Source organism: Ylistrum balloti, unplaced genomic scaffold (assembly GCF_031769215.1).
Source record: "Ylistrum balloti isolate Yb309-2 unplaced genomic scaffold, AGI_CSIRO_Ybal_v1 Utg370840, whole genome shotgun sequence".
NCBI lineage: Eukaryota > Metazoa > Mollusca > Bivalvia > Pectinida > Pectinidae > Ylistrum > Ylistrum balloti.
Genome location: NW_026782484.1, coordinates 316,813 through 335,359, shown reverse-complemented (window position 1 = coordinate 335,359; position 18,547 = coordinate 316,813). Strand labels below are relative to the sequence as shown.

Below are 18,547 nucleotides of genomic sequence, written 5' to 3'. Positions count from 1 at the left end.
TTTACTATTGGGAAGCTCTTTGTTCAAGTACTTTTTCTGTTACCATGTAAACAGATAGACCAAATCACAAAGTTCATTTGTTTTCAGACCAGTTCTCTTAAACCGTTCAAGGTAATTACGCAGTACTGAAAACTTTGTACAGGCATCGAGCTAGTGCTAGAGTAGAAGTTATATATTTCAATACTTTGTGTATGGAACAATTAAAGATAACTAATAGAAATTAAACATGCTGGGATGAAGGGCTACCAAAATTGTTCAATGGAATGAAATTGACCTTTTAAGGTCATGGGGTCAAATGTCAAAATGTAGAATATCAAGGTATTGAAGGTAAGCCTGAATGAAGAACAAACAAATGTGTTCCAATGATCGATCTTGTCTGACTTTCAACGCAACAGGAATTAAACCCATTTCCTTGAATAAGTAGCATGCTTGGGAAATGGGTTTTCAAGTTTGCAGAAATCTACTTAACAATCCACGAAAGATACACATCAGGTGAGGGATTAATGTCCGTTTGATCTCTCGGGTTTTTTGTTTGTTTGTTTGTTTGTTTTTTTTTTTTTTTTGGTTTTTTTTGTTTTGTTTATCTATTCGATAAATTCAGCTTCATGAGGAAGAAAAAAACAAGCCCATCAAGAGAGTACCACTTTTTCACCTTGGTTTTAGCCAAAAGTCTATAATGAAGGTTGCAGTTATTTCCGTTTAAATCTTAAAATATTGCCAATCAGCAATCTGATTATTTCATTTTAGCATACTTGGTCTTAGCCATAGTTGTGTCGTTTCCTAACACATGTCTCTATATATAGCCTATGATAATACATATGCAATCGACGTTTTGGAAAAGAACGGGAAAATATGTCCATGATGAATTTTGAATGAAATTAGAGATTTACATAAAATGTTTTCAAACGTGCTTTCTGATAATACTTTAAATTTGAATCCATCACGAGAACCAAAAATTTCATTTTATGCCATGGCGTCAGAAATAATTGTATTTCTGTATCACCCAGTGAACACAAACATACTTTTCTCTTAAAACGCCCTGATAGACTGATAGAGGAACAAACTACATGTGTGTGTGACGTAGGGCATAATCTGGGACATGTTTGTTTGGGTATGCATGGGTAAGTGTGCAAGTTTATCAGGCGAGACTGGGTGACGAATGGATGTAGATCTATGCCGGGTAAGTGCTTAAAGTTAAACACGGTCAGCTCGGCTGTCCATATGCCACTTTGTAATTCACACGACCAGCTTTGTACTGTACTTGCACACTTCCTTGAAGTTTGAAATGCTATTTCCTTGATCTAATGAAAATATAGCTTTTCTTTCTTATCTCGTGTGCTAACACCATGTTTACACTTATTTCTGATCGGTTGGTAGAAGGATTATCGTAAGATTTCTTGACTTTTTTTGTTCGTGATGAAGTTTATATCGGTGCCAAAAACAGGCAGTCATCGATTTCGTTCTTATTCCGTCTGAAACTCGAGAGGTCTGTACTTTTCTGTGTTCACCGTAAAAGGACTGGGGTTTTATATAAAAGGCCCGTAGAACAGTACAAGTAGGAAAATCCAGTGGTGATGTCCCAGTCATTACGCTTCTCTGCACATCATAGTTTCCTAGCTCAAGAGGGATTTACACTGAAATATCTCTACCTATCAATGTGTTACAATAGTCTTTGTATGTATTGTACCTTACCTATAGCGAATATCTAACAAACGTTTGGCTATATGACCCTAAGACCAACTTCACATTCTCCTTTATCTTTGTCAAACCTTAGGATTTTTTCAGTAGAGTATACCTATCATTCGTTATTGGACCCCTAGGAATCACTGGTCCATCTTGGACTGTATGCCCTTGTTATGGAATTTTATTCATTAATTAAATTACCCCTTCCTGATTAGCCCTTTTAAATAAAGGTACATAAAACAACAGGCTGTGAAGAATATTGCGCCTTTTCCAAAGTTTGACAATCTTTGTCAGTAGAACCCTTCACTCTTTCAATGATTAAAGAACAGTTTTAAAGACGGTATGTTCTGCATTCAGTAAATGTCTTCACTACAATTCATGATCTTTCCTGTTGTAAAACTGACATCTGGTTTAATGTAAGGTTGTGTTTTCATAGATGTTTATGTTTTGTCAAAATCATCCTCCTCCCTCCCTCCTCCTCCTCCTCCTCCTCCTCCTCATCATCATCATATTTACCCCTATTTTTTATTTTATTTATTTATTATTTATTTATCTATTTATATATCACATTACCTGATGTAGATATTACTCTATACAACGGATACAGTATTGAATAAATCTTTGCTACACACGCAAGTGCACTCATGCAATCTCAAATTATTCATGATGTTAACGTTGACAGGTTACGAAATGTTGTTGAGCTGTATAACCGGGGATGTCAGTGTCTACCTTACATGTTGATTTTAACAAATCTATTTCTCTGTTTGGAAAGTGCAAATAATTATAGTACATTTCAACATATTAAGTTTATGTATTGTTCATATTGGAAAAGTGATTTATTTTGTCGATGAATTAAGATTTACACATCGGTAATAATATCTTGCATCAATAAGTCTTGAACCGAATTCCCTGTAAGTAATTCTAATTCTAATTGTGATGGGTTCCTGTCCTAATATTACCAAACACAGAGTATGATTCTGATTCATAGTAATGTTAACGTTATACAATGTAAAATATGATAATTCACCAGTGTCATTAAATGCAACAAAATCGAGTTATTTCAACTTTACCGAACGAATTAGTGACGCATTCCTTTGTTGTTTTCAGCATGTTTGTGAGTTTTCTGAATGAAATAGCAAGCAAAATAAAAAGAAAGGGAGGAATTCTGTGAGAGAAGATAATGACCGAACGAAATGCTTGATAAATAAGGATGACGGACAACCTTTAAAACAAAATGGAGACACCAGACCTTCCCAACAAACATCAACAGCCGACCAAAGGATCGCCCTATCCTGTCGTAAAAGCTGAAGTGAAAGCTAACCGATTTGAGTCTTGTGAAATTACCGACGAGACATCTGCACTTCTGCCTCAGTCTAAAACAGCAGACAGGACAGGTGTCTCGGTCAAGGTCCCGCTGAGATTCTACCTTCTAGGACCAATAGTGTTTATCATGGTCTTTTGCTTTGCTACGAACTCTTTGATCATCACACAATATGTTTACGACGTCATTGAAGAAGAAAAATTTCCAGGTAAACTATTCAACAAAAGTGATGATGAAAACATTTGTTATGAAAACAAAAGTTCCCAGGAGTATCAAGATCAACAGGTGGTCCAACGCAGTACTTCATCCTATATTATTTACGTCTCGCTTAGCTCTGGAATTCCAGCAATATTTTCTAACCTCATCTTTGCAGCGATGAGTGATAGATATGGACGGAAATTGTTTTTATTTATAAATGTCGCTGGGAATTTTATCGCAACAGGAATGCTTGCGGTTGGTGTATACCTTAAATGGAACATATATGCCTTGCTTGCCTTCCAGTTTGTTGGTGGGTCCACTGGTGGCTGGATTGCCGCTCTTTCAATCGGATTCGCGTCCGTGGCAGACATCACTCTGGCAGGAAAGCCGAGAGCCTTTGGTATAGTGCTGATAGAGATAGCAGTTGGTATGGGCGCCCTAGTTGGATCTGCTGTATCTGGCTACCTCATCGACGGCGTCGGTTATTACACCGCCATGGCGATCAGCGCTTCTGTTGCGAGTATTGCTGTTATATTTGCTCTCATATTTCCTGAAACTTTTAGAAAAGACAGATCACGACGCCACAGTGTGATACAGACATTAAAAAATATTTTTCTGTTTTACACTAAAGATACATCTTCTGTTGGTAAACGGTGGAAATTCTGGACGTGTTTAGTGGGGTTGTTCTTTATTTTTCTCGCTAATTTCGGAAAGATTGGTATTGAAACCTTGTATCAACTGAACTCTCCATTCTGTTGGTCGCATGTAAAAGTGGGCTGGTACACAACTCTCCGGTTGGGACTGCCTCTTGTCGTTGGCATGGCACTCATCAAAACGTTCCAGGCATGTATGGATGAACACGTGATCGGTATCCTGGGAACAATGTCCTATATATCTGGATATGTTCTAGAGGCGCTGGCGACAACCGAGCTCATGATGTTAATAGGTAGTCTTCTCCTGCTGTAAAATTGGAAACGTTCTGTTGTATTGTTCGTGTATAATTCATATTCCAACAGACGGAAGTTTTTTTAGTAAATATAGAAGATATTTATGGTTAAAAATTTAATCCAGATAAATCATAGCAAGTGTTAAAACGTGTTAGATAAAAAAGGGAAGTATTCATTGTTATGAAAAGCTATTTATACATCCATTTCAATTTTTTTTATATTTTGTTTAATCCTTACGTTGCAGTTGCTTTCATCAGTTTTATGGGTTCTTTACCCGTGCCAATCATCAGAGCAATCATGTCACATATGACACCTCCTGAACAACAAGGCAAGTACCGTCAGTCACATGACACTACCCAAAGTCACATGACACATGTACTGTAGGTCACGTGACACCATAAGAACAACAAGACAAGTACCGTCAGTCACATTACACCACCTTAATATTAATCTATATAGGTTGCATGAAAGTACTTGAACAGTGAGGCACGTACTATAAGTAATGTGATACCACATATACCCAAATTGAAAAGTCACATGGCACCTCCATAACAACATGACATGTACCGTCAGTGACACGAGACCAACTTAACATGACATGTACCGTCAGTGACACGAGACCAACTTAACATGACACGTACCGTCAGTGACACGAGACCAACTTAACATGACACGTACCGTCAGTGACGCGAGACCAACTTAACATGTCATGAACGGTCAGTGAAACGAGATCAACCAAACATGACACGTACCGTCAGTGACACGTTACCAACCAAACATGTCATGAACAGTCGGTGACACGAGACAAAGTAAACGGGATATATGATTAGTTACATGACACCTTGTTAACAAGACGGGACTCTTAAGTCACGTGACCCAAACATCTTTTCTCTGTTATACATAGGGTCCTTGTTTGCGGGAGTGGCAGCGGTTGAAACAGTCTGTGGTGTTGTCGGAAGCGTGACAGGCAACGCTGTCTACGCAGCAACGGTTGATTGGTTCCGAGGCTTCACATTCCTTCTATTCGCAGGTTATAATGGGATAGCCTCTGTTCTCATCATGTAGGTATAGAGTGCCTGTCTAAAGCATCCGATGTTAATCAGTGTAGATACACTTAGACGACGTAACGAATAAGACTTTCGATAATGTTAATCTGAGGTATCAACTGATGGAATATGTTACAATTCATTAACAAACAACATATAGAATGTCTTGTAGCCTATCTTGTTTGTACATCAATGTCAACATCAATCAATTGTCTTGTAGTCGGTGTAGTTTATACACGTGTGTTTGTCTTGTAGTCTGTCTAGTGTATATACTTATAGTTGTCTTGTAGTCAGTGTAGTTTATATACTTATAGTTGTCTTGTAGTCAGTGTAGTTTATATACTTATAGTTGTCTTGTAGTCTGTGTATAAACTTATAGTTATCTTGTAGTCTGTGTCGTTTATATACTTATAGTTGTCTTGTAGTCTGTGTATAAACGTATAGTTGTCTTGTAGTCTGTGTATAAACTTATAGTTGTCTTGTAGTCTGTGTATCAACTTATAGTTGTCTTGCAGTCTGTGTAGATTATAAACGTATAGTTCTTTTGTAATCTGTGTAATTTATACACTAATAGTTGTCTTGTAGTCTGTGTATCAACTTATAGTTGTCTTGTAGTCTGTGTAGTTTATAAACTTATAGTTGTCTTGTAGTCTGTGTAGTTTATACACTAATAGTTGTCTTGTAGTCTGTGTAGTTTATACACATGTAGTTGTCTTGTAGTCTGTGTAGTTTATACACTAATAGTTGTCTTGTAGTCTGTGTAGTTTATAAACTTATAGTTGTCTTGTAGTCTGTCTGGTATATACACATGTAGTTGTCTTGTAGTCTGGGTAGTTTATAAACTTATAGTTGTCTTGTAGTCTGGGTAGTTTATAAACTTATAGTTGTCTTGTAGTCTGTGTATAAACTTATAGTTATCTTGTAGTCAGTGTAGTTTATATACTTATAGTTGTCTTGTAGTCAGTATAGTTTATACACATGTAGTTGTCTTGTAGTCTGTGTAGTTTATAAACTTATAGTTGTCTTGTAGTCTGTGTAGTTTATATACTTATAGTTGTCTTGTAGTCTGTGTAGTTTATACACTTATAGTTGTCTTGTAGTCTGGGTAGTTTATACACTAATAGTTGTCTTGTAGTCTGTGTAGTTTATAAACTTATAGTTGTCTTGTAGTCTGTGTAGTTTATACACTAATAGTTGTCTTGTAGTCTGTGTAGTTTATACACATGTAGTTGTCTTGTAGTCTGTGTAGTTTATACACACGTAGTTGTCTTGTAGTCTGTGTATAAACGTATAGTTGTCTTGTAGTCTGTGTAGTTTATACACTAATAGTTGTCTTGTAGTCTGTGTAGTTTATATACTTATAGTTGTCTTGTAGTCTGTCTAGTTTATATACTTATAGTTGTCTTGTAGTCAGTATAGTTTATAAACTTATAGTTGTCTTGTAGTCAGTGTAGTTTATACACATGTAGTTGTCTTGTAGTCTGTGTATAACCGTATAGTTGTCTTGTAGTCTGTCTAGTTTATACACTAATAGTTGTCTTGTAGTCTGGGTAGTTTATATACTAATAGTTGTCTTGTAGTCTGTGTAGTTTATATACTTATAGTTGTCTTGTAGTCAGTATTGTTTATACACATGTAGTTGTCTTGTAGTCTGTGTAGTTTATAAACTTATAGTTGTCTTGTAGTCTGTGTAGTATATACACATGTAGTTGTCTTGTAGTCTGTGTAGTTTATACACTTATAGTTGTCTTGTAGTCTGTGTAGTTTATAAACTTATAGTTGTCTTGTAGTCTGTGTAGTTTATAAACTTATAGTTGTCTTGTAGTCTGTCTAGTTTATATACTTATAGTTGTCTTGTAGTCAGTATAGTTTATACACATGTAGTTGTCTTGTAGTCAGTATAGTTTATACACATGTAGTTGTCTTGTAGTCTGTGTAGTTTATAAACTTATAGTTGTCTTGTAGTCAGTATAGTTTATACACTAATAGTTGTCTTGGAGTCTGGGTAGTTTATACACTAATAGTTGTCTTGTAGTCTGGGTAGTTTATACACTAATAGTTGTCTTGTAGTCTGTGTAGTTTATATGTAAGAAGTATTGTAAGTTATAACATACAACTATCTTGCTGATACTATTGATGAACCTAACATTTCATCAGCATAAATTTTCATTCAAATGATCGTGTTTAACTCAAATGTTTTTGTTATGACGTAACGATGTTGGACGTAGAATTATGACGTCATAATTTAAATGCTATGATGATGCAACTCATCTTGTTCCAATGTGTCATTAAAAATGTTCCTTATGATATCTCTATAACGATTCGTAGTAATTAATTCGTTTTAGATACTGATTAGATATATGATTAATTGTTGATTCTAACGTGTACCTTTTACTAATTTCAACTTTTATTTTATTTCTCTTTAAGGATATTATTTGTTGATTCAAGAACGAAGAAGACAGAAATATATACTTAATTTTACGTAAAAGTGTCTCGAACGTTGTGGTCCATTGTCATCTTATTTGTGATAATTGATAACGGAAGTGCAAGTCATACAATTGCAATGACGTCACAACAAAACAAAGAAAAGGCTCCATCGACCCAAGAACCTATAACAAAGGCAGAGCGTTGCTGAATCTGCATGTCATTTTCGTACATGTCCTTGGTAATACTAGCCGTGCCCTTTATAAAGTAACGTCGGGTGATCATGTCAACATTTTGGATACTCTATAGAATAGACTATCATAAGAAATAGAAAAACCTACGGTAGTATTAGGCAAGCGATGACGTCAATAAACAGAATTTAAAGGTGCAATCAGCATGACTCTGACAACAGCTTCTAATTGTTGACATGTCTATCCCTTTATCTAGGTTATCTGAAGAACACTGATAACAACATCATATGTTTTTACCTTTGTAAACACGACTTTATTTAATGTCTTCCGTTAAATGAAGATAGTGGCCGAGTCCATAACGAATTATTTTTACCCACTGAATCGGGAATGAAAAAAAAAAAAGAAAAATCTTTGAAATGGATTACCCCTGTCATTAATTAAGATATGCATTTGACGTCTGTGTCATTAATTATAGTCCTGCTCTTCACGTCTATATAATTAATTATGGTCCTGTTTTCACATATATATAATGAATTATTGTCCTGTTTTCAACATCTGTGCCAATAATCATGGTCCTGTTTTCATGCCTGTGTCATTAATCATGGTCCTGTTTTCATGCCTGTGTCATTAATCATGGTCCTGTTTTCATGCCTGTGTCATTAATCATGATCCTGTTTTCATGCCTGTGTCATTAATCATTGTCCTGTTTTCATGCCTGTGTCATTAATCATTGTCCTGTTTTTATGCCTGTGTCATTAATCATGGTCCTGTTTTTATGCCTGTGTCATTAATCATGATCCTGTTTTCATGCCTGTGTCATTATTCATTGTCCTGTTTTCATGCCTGTGTCATTAATCATTGTCCTGTTTTCATGCCTGTGTCATTAATCATCGTCCTGTTTTCATGCCTGTGTCATTAATCATCGTCCTGTTTTCATGCCTGTGTAATTAATCATGATCCTGTTTTCGACATCTGTGTAATTAATTGTATTCCGGTTTTTAAAACATTTTATTGTACTGTTTTCATACCTGTGTAAATAATCATTGTCCTGTTTTCATGCTTGTATAATTAATCATGATTCTGTTTTCACGTCTGCATAATTCATCATCGTCCTGTTTTTATGCCTGTGTAATTAATCATCGTCCTGTTTTCAACATCTGTGTAATTAATTGTATTCCGGTTTTTTAAGACATTTTATTGTTTAATTTATTCATAATTTATATAGGTTACGTGCTGTATTTAATGTATACGTATTTTTTTTAACTTTTCTATCTTTTTTACAACATTGTTATTAATTCCGTTATTAATGTTTTTATTCATACGTCCGTCTTTCTGCTTGTTTCACTGTGTATGTAAACACGTGGTATTATCACCACACCCTTTTGATTAAGTTTGATTTCTTGTTGAAATCCCCATCAAATGTGATTGCATAAATTTAGCTTTTATTCATAGACTTGGATATCATGAAATACTGATGTGATAACATCATTTTGATTTTCCTGGGTTTTTATCAGGAATTTACTATCTCAAGTACGTACATTTCATCACGCCTTTACGTATAATCATGTCCCCATTTCTTTAAAGTTTTGGTGCTGGACTAATCGATTTTAAATTGCCATCCCATGTATTTTGATTTAATATCTGAAGTCATTCTTGATTTCATAAGGATGCAAAAATATATATTTTTTCTATTAGAGATATTATTTTATTTGATTCCACGAATATAAAAGTAATATTTACAGATGGTGTGAACTAAGTAAGTTTGTCGTGTATTCACCTCATATCAATTAACTCTGTTTAGAAATGACGTTCATATATATGTTGTGGCTAAATCTATGCTACTTCTGCGTTACAAGGAATGAGCGGCAGGTAGCTCAAGGTTTTAGAATTAAATAGAAAACTTTGATATAAATGTCTTTATGGTATTTACATACGACTTATAACATTAAGTGAAATTGTCAATTTCAAAATAAAGTTTTTTCAAAATAACGAATGTCTTTGTTTTGTCGTCAAGGTTGACGGAGTCAATCTGTCCTTGAATATCTGTTTCTGTTAAACCAACACAACCTTCAGACCGATTTAAAAGATATAAGAATACAACGCACCTTCACATTTGAAGGTGCATCATAAGCAGTTTGTCTTTCTGTTTGGTATATATGTAAGCAGAGACGCCCATTATAACAACATCAACTGATCCCTATCATTTCACGAGTGATCAAGAGTGTCTGATGACATATACCTAGTGTAAATCACACATACAGTTCAGAGATCTTGGAATGCAGTGTCTTGACCCATGGTTAGATGGTTAGATGATCTCTATTCAAGCGGTTTGTGTTTCTCGGAAAACAGAGTATAGATCCACCAGTGTTGTACTGGTGGTGACATAAGTTAAACCGCTTTACCCAAATGTATCGTTAATGAGGTTGAAGTTACGATTTTATCAATAAAGTGTACGACATTAAGATATATGTACATACTAAGGTAGTTTTGGATTTGTAACAAATTCAAGACATTCTAATTTACGTATTTGAAATAATGTTGGAAATAAAATAGCATTCGCGTTCAGTATGCTAGTGTGTTAATTAGATAATGCTGAATTAATGCACTAAGTGTAAACGACATACTTGTTTCCTAGTAAACAACTCTATTTTCTGAAGTACTATGTGACGGTTAAATATCCTAGTAAACAACTCTACTTTCTGAAGTACTATGTGACGGTTAAATATCCTAGTAAACAACTCTATTTTCTGAAGTACTAACTGACGGTTTAATGCCCTAGTAAACAGCTCTGTTTTCTGAAGTACTATGTGAGGGTTAAATATCCTAGTAAAAACCCCTATTTTCTGAAGTACTATGTGAGGGTTAAATATCCTAGTAAAAACCGCTATTTTCTGAAATACTAAGTGACGGTTAAATGTTCTAGTAAACAACTCTATTTTCTGAAGTACCATCCTAGTAAACAACTCTATAATCTGAAGTACTAAGTGTCGGTTAAATGTTCTAGTAAACAACTCTATTTTCTGAAGTACCATCCTAGTAAACAACTCTATTTTCTGAAGTACTATGTGAGGTTTAATGTTCTAGTAAACAACTCTATTATCTGAAGTACCATCCTAGTAAACAACTCTATTTTTTGAAGTACTATGTGACGGTTAAATGTCCTAGTAAACAACTCTTTTTCAGAAGTACTTAGTGATGGTTTAATGTCCTAATAAACAACTCCATTTTCTGAAGTACTAAGTGATGGTTTAATGTCCTAGTCAACAGCTCTATTTTTTAAGTACTTTGTGACGGTTTAATATCCTAGTAAACAATTCTATTTTCTGAAGTACTATGTGACGGTTTAATATCCTAGTAAACAATTCTATTTTCTGAAGTACTAAGTGATGGTTTAATATCCTAGTAAACAATTCTATTTTCTGAAGTACTATGTGACGTTTAGATATCCTAGTAGAAACCCCTATTTTCTGAAGTACTAAGTGATGGTTTAATGTCCTAGTAAACAACCCTATTTTCTGAAGTACTATGTGACGGTTTAATGTCCTAGTAAAAACCCCTAATTTCTGAAGTACTAAGTGATGGTTTAATGTCCTAATAAACAACTCCATTTTCTGAAGTACTATGTGACGTTTAGATATCCTAGTAAACAGCTCTATTGTCTGAAGTACTATGTGACACTTAAATATCCTAGTAGAAACCCCTATTTTCTGAAGTACTAAGTGATGGTTTAATGTCCTAGTAAACAACCCTATTTTCTGAAGTACTATGTGACGGTTTAATGTCCTAGTAAAAAACCCTATTTTCTGAAGTACTAAGTGATGGTTTAATGTCCTAGTAAAAACCCCTATTTTCTGAAGTACTAAGTGATGGTTTAATATCCTAGTAAACAGCTCTATTGTCTGAAGTACTATGTGACACTTAAATATCCTAGTAATGATTGTATTTTGTAAAGTACTAAGTGACGGCATTAACTAGTGGCACGTAAAATGCATTTAAATGTATATATAAGTGTCCTTCCTTTCTTTGCTAGCTGATAATTAAAAATGATAACGATAGTAAGTTGATATCTGTGGTCAGTGGTTGATATGTATACATACGTAAGTACACTGAGAACAACACAGTCCACGCCAAGGTAGGTATATCTTTTTCATTATGCTTGTGTTCATCTACATTAGTCTACAGATGGCACGAATAACTTTGACTTGATGTTTGAAAGTAGAGAATAACGAGTAATTTTGGTAAAATCATCATTAGATAAACCAAATTTGCCCTCATGAAATGCAAATGTTAATGTTTTATATTTCTGTTGTTTTTTAACGTTTATCATCCATCTTTTATTTATTAGCTCTTTCGAAATTACATTACATAACAAACAGTCTGTCACAAAGACACTCATTCAATCATACCCTCACAATCGGTCTGTCACAAAGTCACACTTATTCAATCATACCCTCACAATCGGTCTGTCACAAAGTCACACTTATTCAATCATACCCTCACAATCGGTCTGTCACAAAGTCACACTTATTCAATCATACCCTCACAATCAGTCTGTCACAAAGACACACTCATTCAACCATACCCTCACAATCGGTCTGTCACAAAGTCACACTCATTCAATCATACCCTCACAATCGGTCTGTCACAAAGTCACACTTATTCAATCATACCCTCACAATCGGTCTGTCACAAAGTCACACTTATTCAATCATACCCTCACAATCAGTCTGTCACAAAGTCATGACCATTTATTTAATTCCATTCTGATCTTACAACCTTCCAATAAGGTACGTATGTCTGTGATATTGTTTACTGTTTGAATGAATTGAGAATATTTATATTTCAGTTAATTATGGCTCAACGTCAGAATTATTCACTGCAGACTTTGGAGAATAAAGAATCCCTACCGACATTCACATCAAAAGGCACGTGTGTCTCGATTAGGAATAGCTTTTCGGAAGAACAACATTCAGACACAGTGGTCTCGGCGAGTGTAGACGTCAAATCATCCGACCATTCAGATGATCTTACTGTAGCAGAAATAAAAAGCAGACAACCGCTTGTTAGGTTTTTAATACTCGTATTTATCATGCTGTTGCTTATTTACAGTTTCGTACTCACCCAGCTCATCACATCACAATATATCTACGCCTACATTCGCAAGACTATGTTTCCTAATGTAAGTTTTAGTACTAACGAGTCGGAGTGTCAAATCAACAAAACATCACAGGTGTACAGCGACCAACAGATCGTCCAAAAGCACGCAGCACAGCTCAACATCTACCTTGAGTTGGCAAAAGGGATACCGGGGATACTAAGCATTTGGTTTTACGGTTCTCTGAGTGATAAATATGGCAGGAAACCCTTCCTCCTCATCCCCTTCGCAGGAAACATGATTAAATGTATTCTGATAACTTTAGGGATGTTCTTTAACTGGAACATTTATACATTCATGTTTTTCAACTTCTTTGACGGAATTGGCGGAACCTGGGTTTTAGCCATGTCTGTTGTTATGTCCATAGTTGCTGACGTCACAGAGCCAGGAAAGACTCGGTCATTTATAATAGCCATGACCGAAATATCTTTAGGATTTGGGTTGATAATCGGTGGTTTTACTTCCGGCTTCTTAATAAAAGCGGTAGGTTTCACATACTCAATGCTAGTATGTTCCTGTTGCTCTCTTATTCCCGTAATATTGTTGATTTTCGTACCAGAGACTTTCAAAAAGTCGAAGGACAATCAAAGGAAAACTATCACACAGTTTGCTGTAGACATTTATGTGTTTTACGTTAGAGACAGCTCCATAAAGGGAAAGAGAAAGATATTTGTAGTGTGTCTGCTAATATATTTCTGCATCCTTCAGGCAGCGTTCGGTGGAAATGGAATAGAAACTTTGTATGGCTTGAACTCGCCATTTTGCTGGAGTTCTGTGCAAGTAGGTACCTACATAACGTTGCGTGGGGGTCTACCCTTTGCCACAGGACTGCTTTTGTTTCGTCCTTTACAACTGTGTTTAGACGAGGGTTTCATAGCTATCCTGGCAGTTCTCTCCAATTTCGCTGGGTTTGTTCTGGAGGCATTTTCCTACAACACTGTGATGCTTTTCCTCGGTGAGTAGGCTATGTGTATGTATAACACATCAAAGAACAAACCTCCTGTATGTCATCTCGGTGATACTTCGTTTTTAAAGGCAACATGTCTCCATTATTTTATAATGAATAACATCGTCACAGATACAGTCATGTATTGTCTGTTTCAGTTCCTGCGTTAAGCTTTGCTAGGACCATGGCAGTGCCAGTACTTCGGGGAATTATGTCGCGTCTAACACCTCACAACAAACAAGGTAAATACTCGTCTGTTTTAATGAGGTCCATAATTGTATGCTCTATCATACAGCAGTTTCGTTCTTCTGGTACTTGTTAGTGGTTGTCGGGACCAAAAACATTCGAAATCGAAAGATATAGATAATGCTGTGTGATGTGTCTCCATGTATTTCTTTACTTTGTTCATATTTTGCCTCCGGTTTATCGTTACACATAGATCAATGAAACATTTTAATTCAGGGAGTATGTTTGCCGGGATGGCTATCGTGGAGACGTTTTGTTCACTTTATGGTAGTGTGGTTTCTAACGCTATATACGGGGAGACCGTGGAGATATTCCGAGGAGCAGCATTCCTTTTTCTGGCCGGATTTCTATTTATCGCATTAGTGTTATCCTTGTAAGTATCTGTAATAACTATACATTTTTTAACAATCAAAATTACTATTAGATATCTTATATTGTATTGCATGTTTATCAATACAGAAACTTTTATATAAAAAAAGACAAGTGACACCTTTAAATTCAAAAAGGTATGACACTTTTCTGTGATTGAACACTTATTTCAGTTCACCGACTTTGGTCTACCTAAAAACATGACTAATGACGACCGGTAAACGTGCATTCGGATTCATCGTATCTAATTAAAGAATATGTACGTCGCTGGCGAACACAGTTGTAGAATTTGAAAGAAAAGGCAACACAAAATGCCAATTCAAAGGCCGAATTGCTCCCTGATATTTGAACGTTTATAAGATTTATTGAGCATTGAGAAAACATTCTACCTTGTCTCCGGCACTAGGACTCAATGTCACTAGCACTATCATATACCTCATCGGCTGAGTTTATTTTTCCAAAAATAATGTCGAGTTTTTGCCAGTACTTGTCGCAATGAATGTAAAAAATGAATTTTTAGATTAAAAAAACTTGCCAATTGAATTAGTTTGTGAAAAATGTGCGTTGAAAACAAGCAAAAAATAATACGTGTAATATCATGATTTCGGTAGTGGAGATGGAACGTCCGACCCCATGAACAGTACACTAACTTGAGAGAAACGTCTTACTGTCTGTTCTATAGACACTGATGTAAAATATCATCGACATTCTAATCGCAAAATCAATTTTGAAAGTTTGAAAGTTTCGGTATCTGCGCATGCTTGTACCAATTTTTGAGCATAAAATTTAAGATGCCTCTGATAACACTGGATTAGGTTCAGTTGCCTAAAAAATTTATAGGTTTGCCAAAATGCATTTGAAGCTGTTTTAACGCAAATTGCTTCCGTTAGCAACTGGAAACTATGAAGATCTGTACGATTATAATATAAAACATTTAAATACATGACACAAATTCATGATATATTTTTCTGAAAATTGATATTTGGATATACTTCTTGCGATTTCCTATCCGAATTCATCGAAATGGAAAAATAATGGTCACATTTAGGTCAAATCAGGCGGCTCCTGGTGAAAGGGATGTTATTTTTATGTATATGTTCTCATTTTCAAAATAAAAATAATCCTATGGCTACATCGTACTTATTATTAACCAATTATCTTTATTGATTTGTTTTTCTGTATTCCAGCGTGCTGTACGTGTTAAATAGAAAGAGCAAGGCGGATGAAGCGTGATTATTTTGTCAGTGATTACCTCCATTAACACCGAGTGTTAAGATGTCTGAAACGACTGGCAACACACACACAAAAAAGATGTCCAACTCATTATGTATAATATTATGCTGGATATTAACTGTTCCTGGTTTAACACTTATTAACCATATAATTACAATATAATTTTGTATAAATACAATGCTATTTGTAGAGAAAGATTGAGGTAAGCGGCTGATGTAGAAGAGTCTGTTGCGTCCATTTACAATTCTTGTAAACAGCAAATTCAGTACATTTCTTGTTAATCACAATTCATCATTAGTAAAAAAAAAAGAGTGAAATTAATGGATATGGCAAGGTCTTTTGTCCTCTGTTTAAATTCAGCTTCGTATGAAAAGAGTGTTCAAAAGACACACAAGGGAATTCCATCTTTTAATACAAATTTAGATAAGATACTGTATTTCTAAACAATGAATTAAACTGCAACATACTGCTGTTTCGTCTTTCTAGTACTCGTCGGTGATGCTAAGGACCTAAATTTTAAACTTAGTAGACGACTGAAGACAATACATAGTGATCGAAAGAAATGTCAAACGGCAAACCTCGGGAACTAGCATGCGACACATAAGTGAATATCACCTTTTAATACAAATTGGATTAAGAAACAGTTGAACTAATTAATGAAGTAAACTGCATCATATAGCTGTTTTGGTCCCCTAGGACTCGTCAGAGATACTAACAGTTGTTCTATGGGTTTTTAGTTTTCGGCTGGGTTATCTTTTCACCATCAACAAAGAATTGTTTATAAAAAATTCCATCATATTTACGTTTTTATTTTAAGTATATTTCTCAGTGGAAGGACTTTTTACATAGAGATGATTGAAAAAATACGACATTTATGTATCGGACCGGTCACGTCACACTTGTTGTTTTAGATATATGAATAGCTGAGACTATCAAAATATCATTCTTTAGGGACAGATGTACTTTGTCCCGTCGAGAACGTTCTGGATAATGACTTCAATTAAATATCGGGTACTCGTGATAAGCGTTATCTAGAGAAGACTGTTAACTGCAAAATGTTGTCAAGCTGTGAAAGCATCAGCTGTTCAGAAAATAATTGACTGTGGCCAATCTCGTCATCCCCAGCTGGTCGGCGGTGAGATGTTTACTCACTTTCAAAATAGACAGATTAAAGAAATTTGGAAGGGTAATGATCTTAATGTATAATAAAAAGTCAATATCTAAATTTAATTATGGCAGAAAGCCAGAACATTGAGACAGAAAAGCAAACAAACCATGACGCTTATATAAAGGACAAAATTTGGCATGATATCAATTTACACGACCAATCACAACACGGCATCAATTTACATGACAACACACAACCTGGCATCAATTTACATGACAACACACATGGCATTAATTTACATGACAACACACAACATGGCATCAATTTACAGGACAAAACATAACACGGCATCAAATTACAGCACAAAGCAAACCAAACCGCCAATTTACAGCGCAAAACAAATCAGCAACCTACAGGAAGAACGCAGAACGGCATCAATTTACAGGACAAAACATAACACGGCATTTACAGGACAAAACATAACACGGCATTTACAGGACAAAACATAACACGGCATTTACAGGACAAAACATAACACGGCATTTACAGGACAAAACATAACACGCATTTACAGGACAAAAATTAACATGAATTGCATTTTCAGGACAAAATTTATCATGGTATCAACATTCATGTACAAGACAAAATTTACGATAGCGTCAACAAACCTTGTGCCAGTATATGTAAACAAAGCTTTATGTGTGGAACTTTCTTTTCCGGTTTAGAGCTACCATAGTTAAACAATTAGCAATGATAACGATAGCGCGATGATGTGCACCGACTTCATTTTACTATCTTTATTTATCGTCAGAGGTACATATATAAGCCAAGGGTCAATAACACGGCTCACGCCAAGGTACGTATATCCTCTTTATTAAGCACATTAGTGACAAATGTCAGGAATGGATTCTAATGTTATCGAGCTGTTAACTCTTGTTCAATTAAATAGTCGACCGATTACGAATACCCGAGTTCAAAGTTCTTTCTTTCATATAATACATAGAATAAAAGTCCTGATACTTATATACTCAAAGTTTAACGATGAAAGTTTTCTACCAATGATATAATTATTATTTTTGGTGTTGCATATTTTTATTAGTATTGGATTTGTCTAGTATCTGGTGAGATTCGAAGGCAACATGGTAGACCTATTACCATAATGTTCCTGTGAACTGATAGTTTCCTTTCCAAAGGTAGACACTTTGTAACATTATGTAACAGAACAGTTTGCGTTAACCTATTGATAAGATTGGTCATTATTACAAATATGTGGTAAGACAAAAGATTTATCATGAAAACAAAAGTTTTAGACACTGCATAACCATTTCTTATCAAAAACGTTTAAATATTATTGCGTTACCGTCATTATAGGCCCTACATCTATACTTATCTAAGTGTTATTAAGTCAGAGTTTTGTCAGAAGATTAAATCAAAATATGATATGTGAATGTGATGTGTTTTCTTGTTTCAAAAACAGGATGATGTAGGTTTTAAACTATTACATATCATAAGACATCTGCGCATATGTATTTGTTTTGGTCCGGAATTTCTCATCATCGAACTGTAAGAAGGTTTCTATGCAAGAACAAGTGTAGAATTAGCAGCAAACGCTGTCTACAAGGATTAGGCAACTGTGACCATTGTGTCGTTAGATTCCTTGAAAGATTTAATGTCATTAAA

General features: G+C 35.1%; 2 protein-coding genes across 2 annotated transcripts; both read left to right on the top strand.

The window, feature by feature from the left end:
* The first annotated feature begins 2,917 nt into the window (after positions 1–2,917).
* Positions 2,918–7,671, top strand: LOC132558900 (lysosomal proton-coupled steroid conjugate and bile acid symporter SLC46A3-like). The gene is made up of 4 exons (XM_060223517.1): positions 2,918–4,148; positions 4,394–4,477; positions 5,054–5,210; positions 7,623–7,671. Exons 1-4 carry the CDS (start codon positions 2,918–2,920, stop codon positions 7,669–7,671), a joined length of 1,521 nt encoding a protein of 506 aa, XP_060079500.1.
* Positions 7,672–12,662: 4,991 nt separating this feature from the next.
* Positions 12,663–15,759, top strand: LOC132558899 (lysosomal proton-coupled steroid conjugate and bile acid symporter SLC46A3-like). The gene is made up of 4 exons (XM_060223516.1): positions 12,663–13,920; positions 14,070–14,153; positions 14,374–14,530; positions 15,714–15,759. Exons 1-4 carry the CDS (start codon positions 12,663–12,665, stop codon positions 15,757–15,759), a joined length of 1,545 nt encoding a protein of 514 aa, XP_060079499.1.
* Positions 15,760–18,547: the final 2,788 nt, after the last annotated feature.

What these genes read in the sequence shown, in the direction of transcription:
- LOC132558900 (XM_060223517.1), top strand. Translation starts at nt 2,918, where the DNA reads ATGGAGACACCAGACCTTCCCAACAAACATCAACAGCCGACCAAAGGA. An exon ending in CGAGCTCATGATGTTAATAG is followed by an intron (nt 4,149 to 4,393) that starts GTAGTCTTCTCC and finishes CTTACGTTGCAG; the next exon opens with TTGCTTTCATCAGTTTTATG. An exon ending in GACACCTCCTGAACAACAAG is followed by an intron (nt 4,478 to 5,053) that starts GCAAGTACCGTC and finishes TGTTATACATAG; the next exon opens with GGTCCTTGTTTGCGGGAGTG.
- LOC132558899 (XM_060223516.1), top strand. Translation starts at nt 12,663, where the DNA reads ATGGCTCAACGTCAGAATTATTCACTGCAGACTTTGGAGAATAAAGAA. An exon ending in CACTGTGATGCTTTTCCTCG is followed by an intron (nt 13,921 to 14,069) that starts GTGAGTAGGCTA and finishes TGTCTGTTTCAG; the next exon opens with TTCCTGCGTTAAGCTTTGCT. An exon ending in AACACCTCACAACAAACAAG is followed by an intron (nt 14,154 to 14,373) that starts GTAAATACTCGT and finishes ATTTTAATTCAG; the next exon opens with GGAGTATGTTTGCCGGGATG.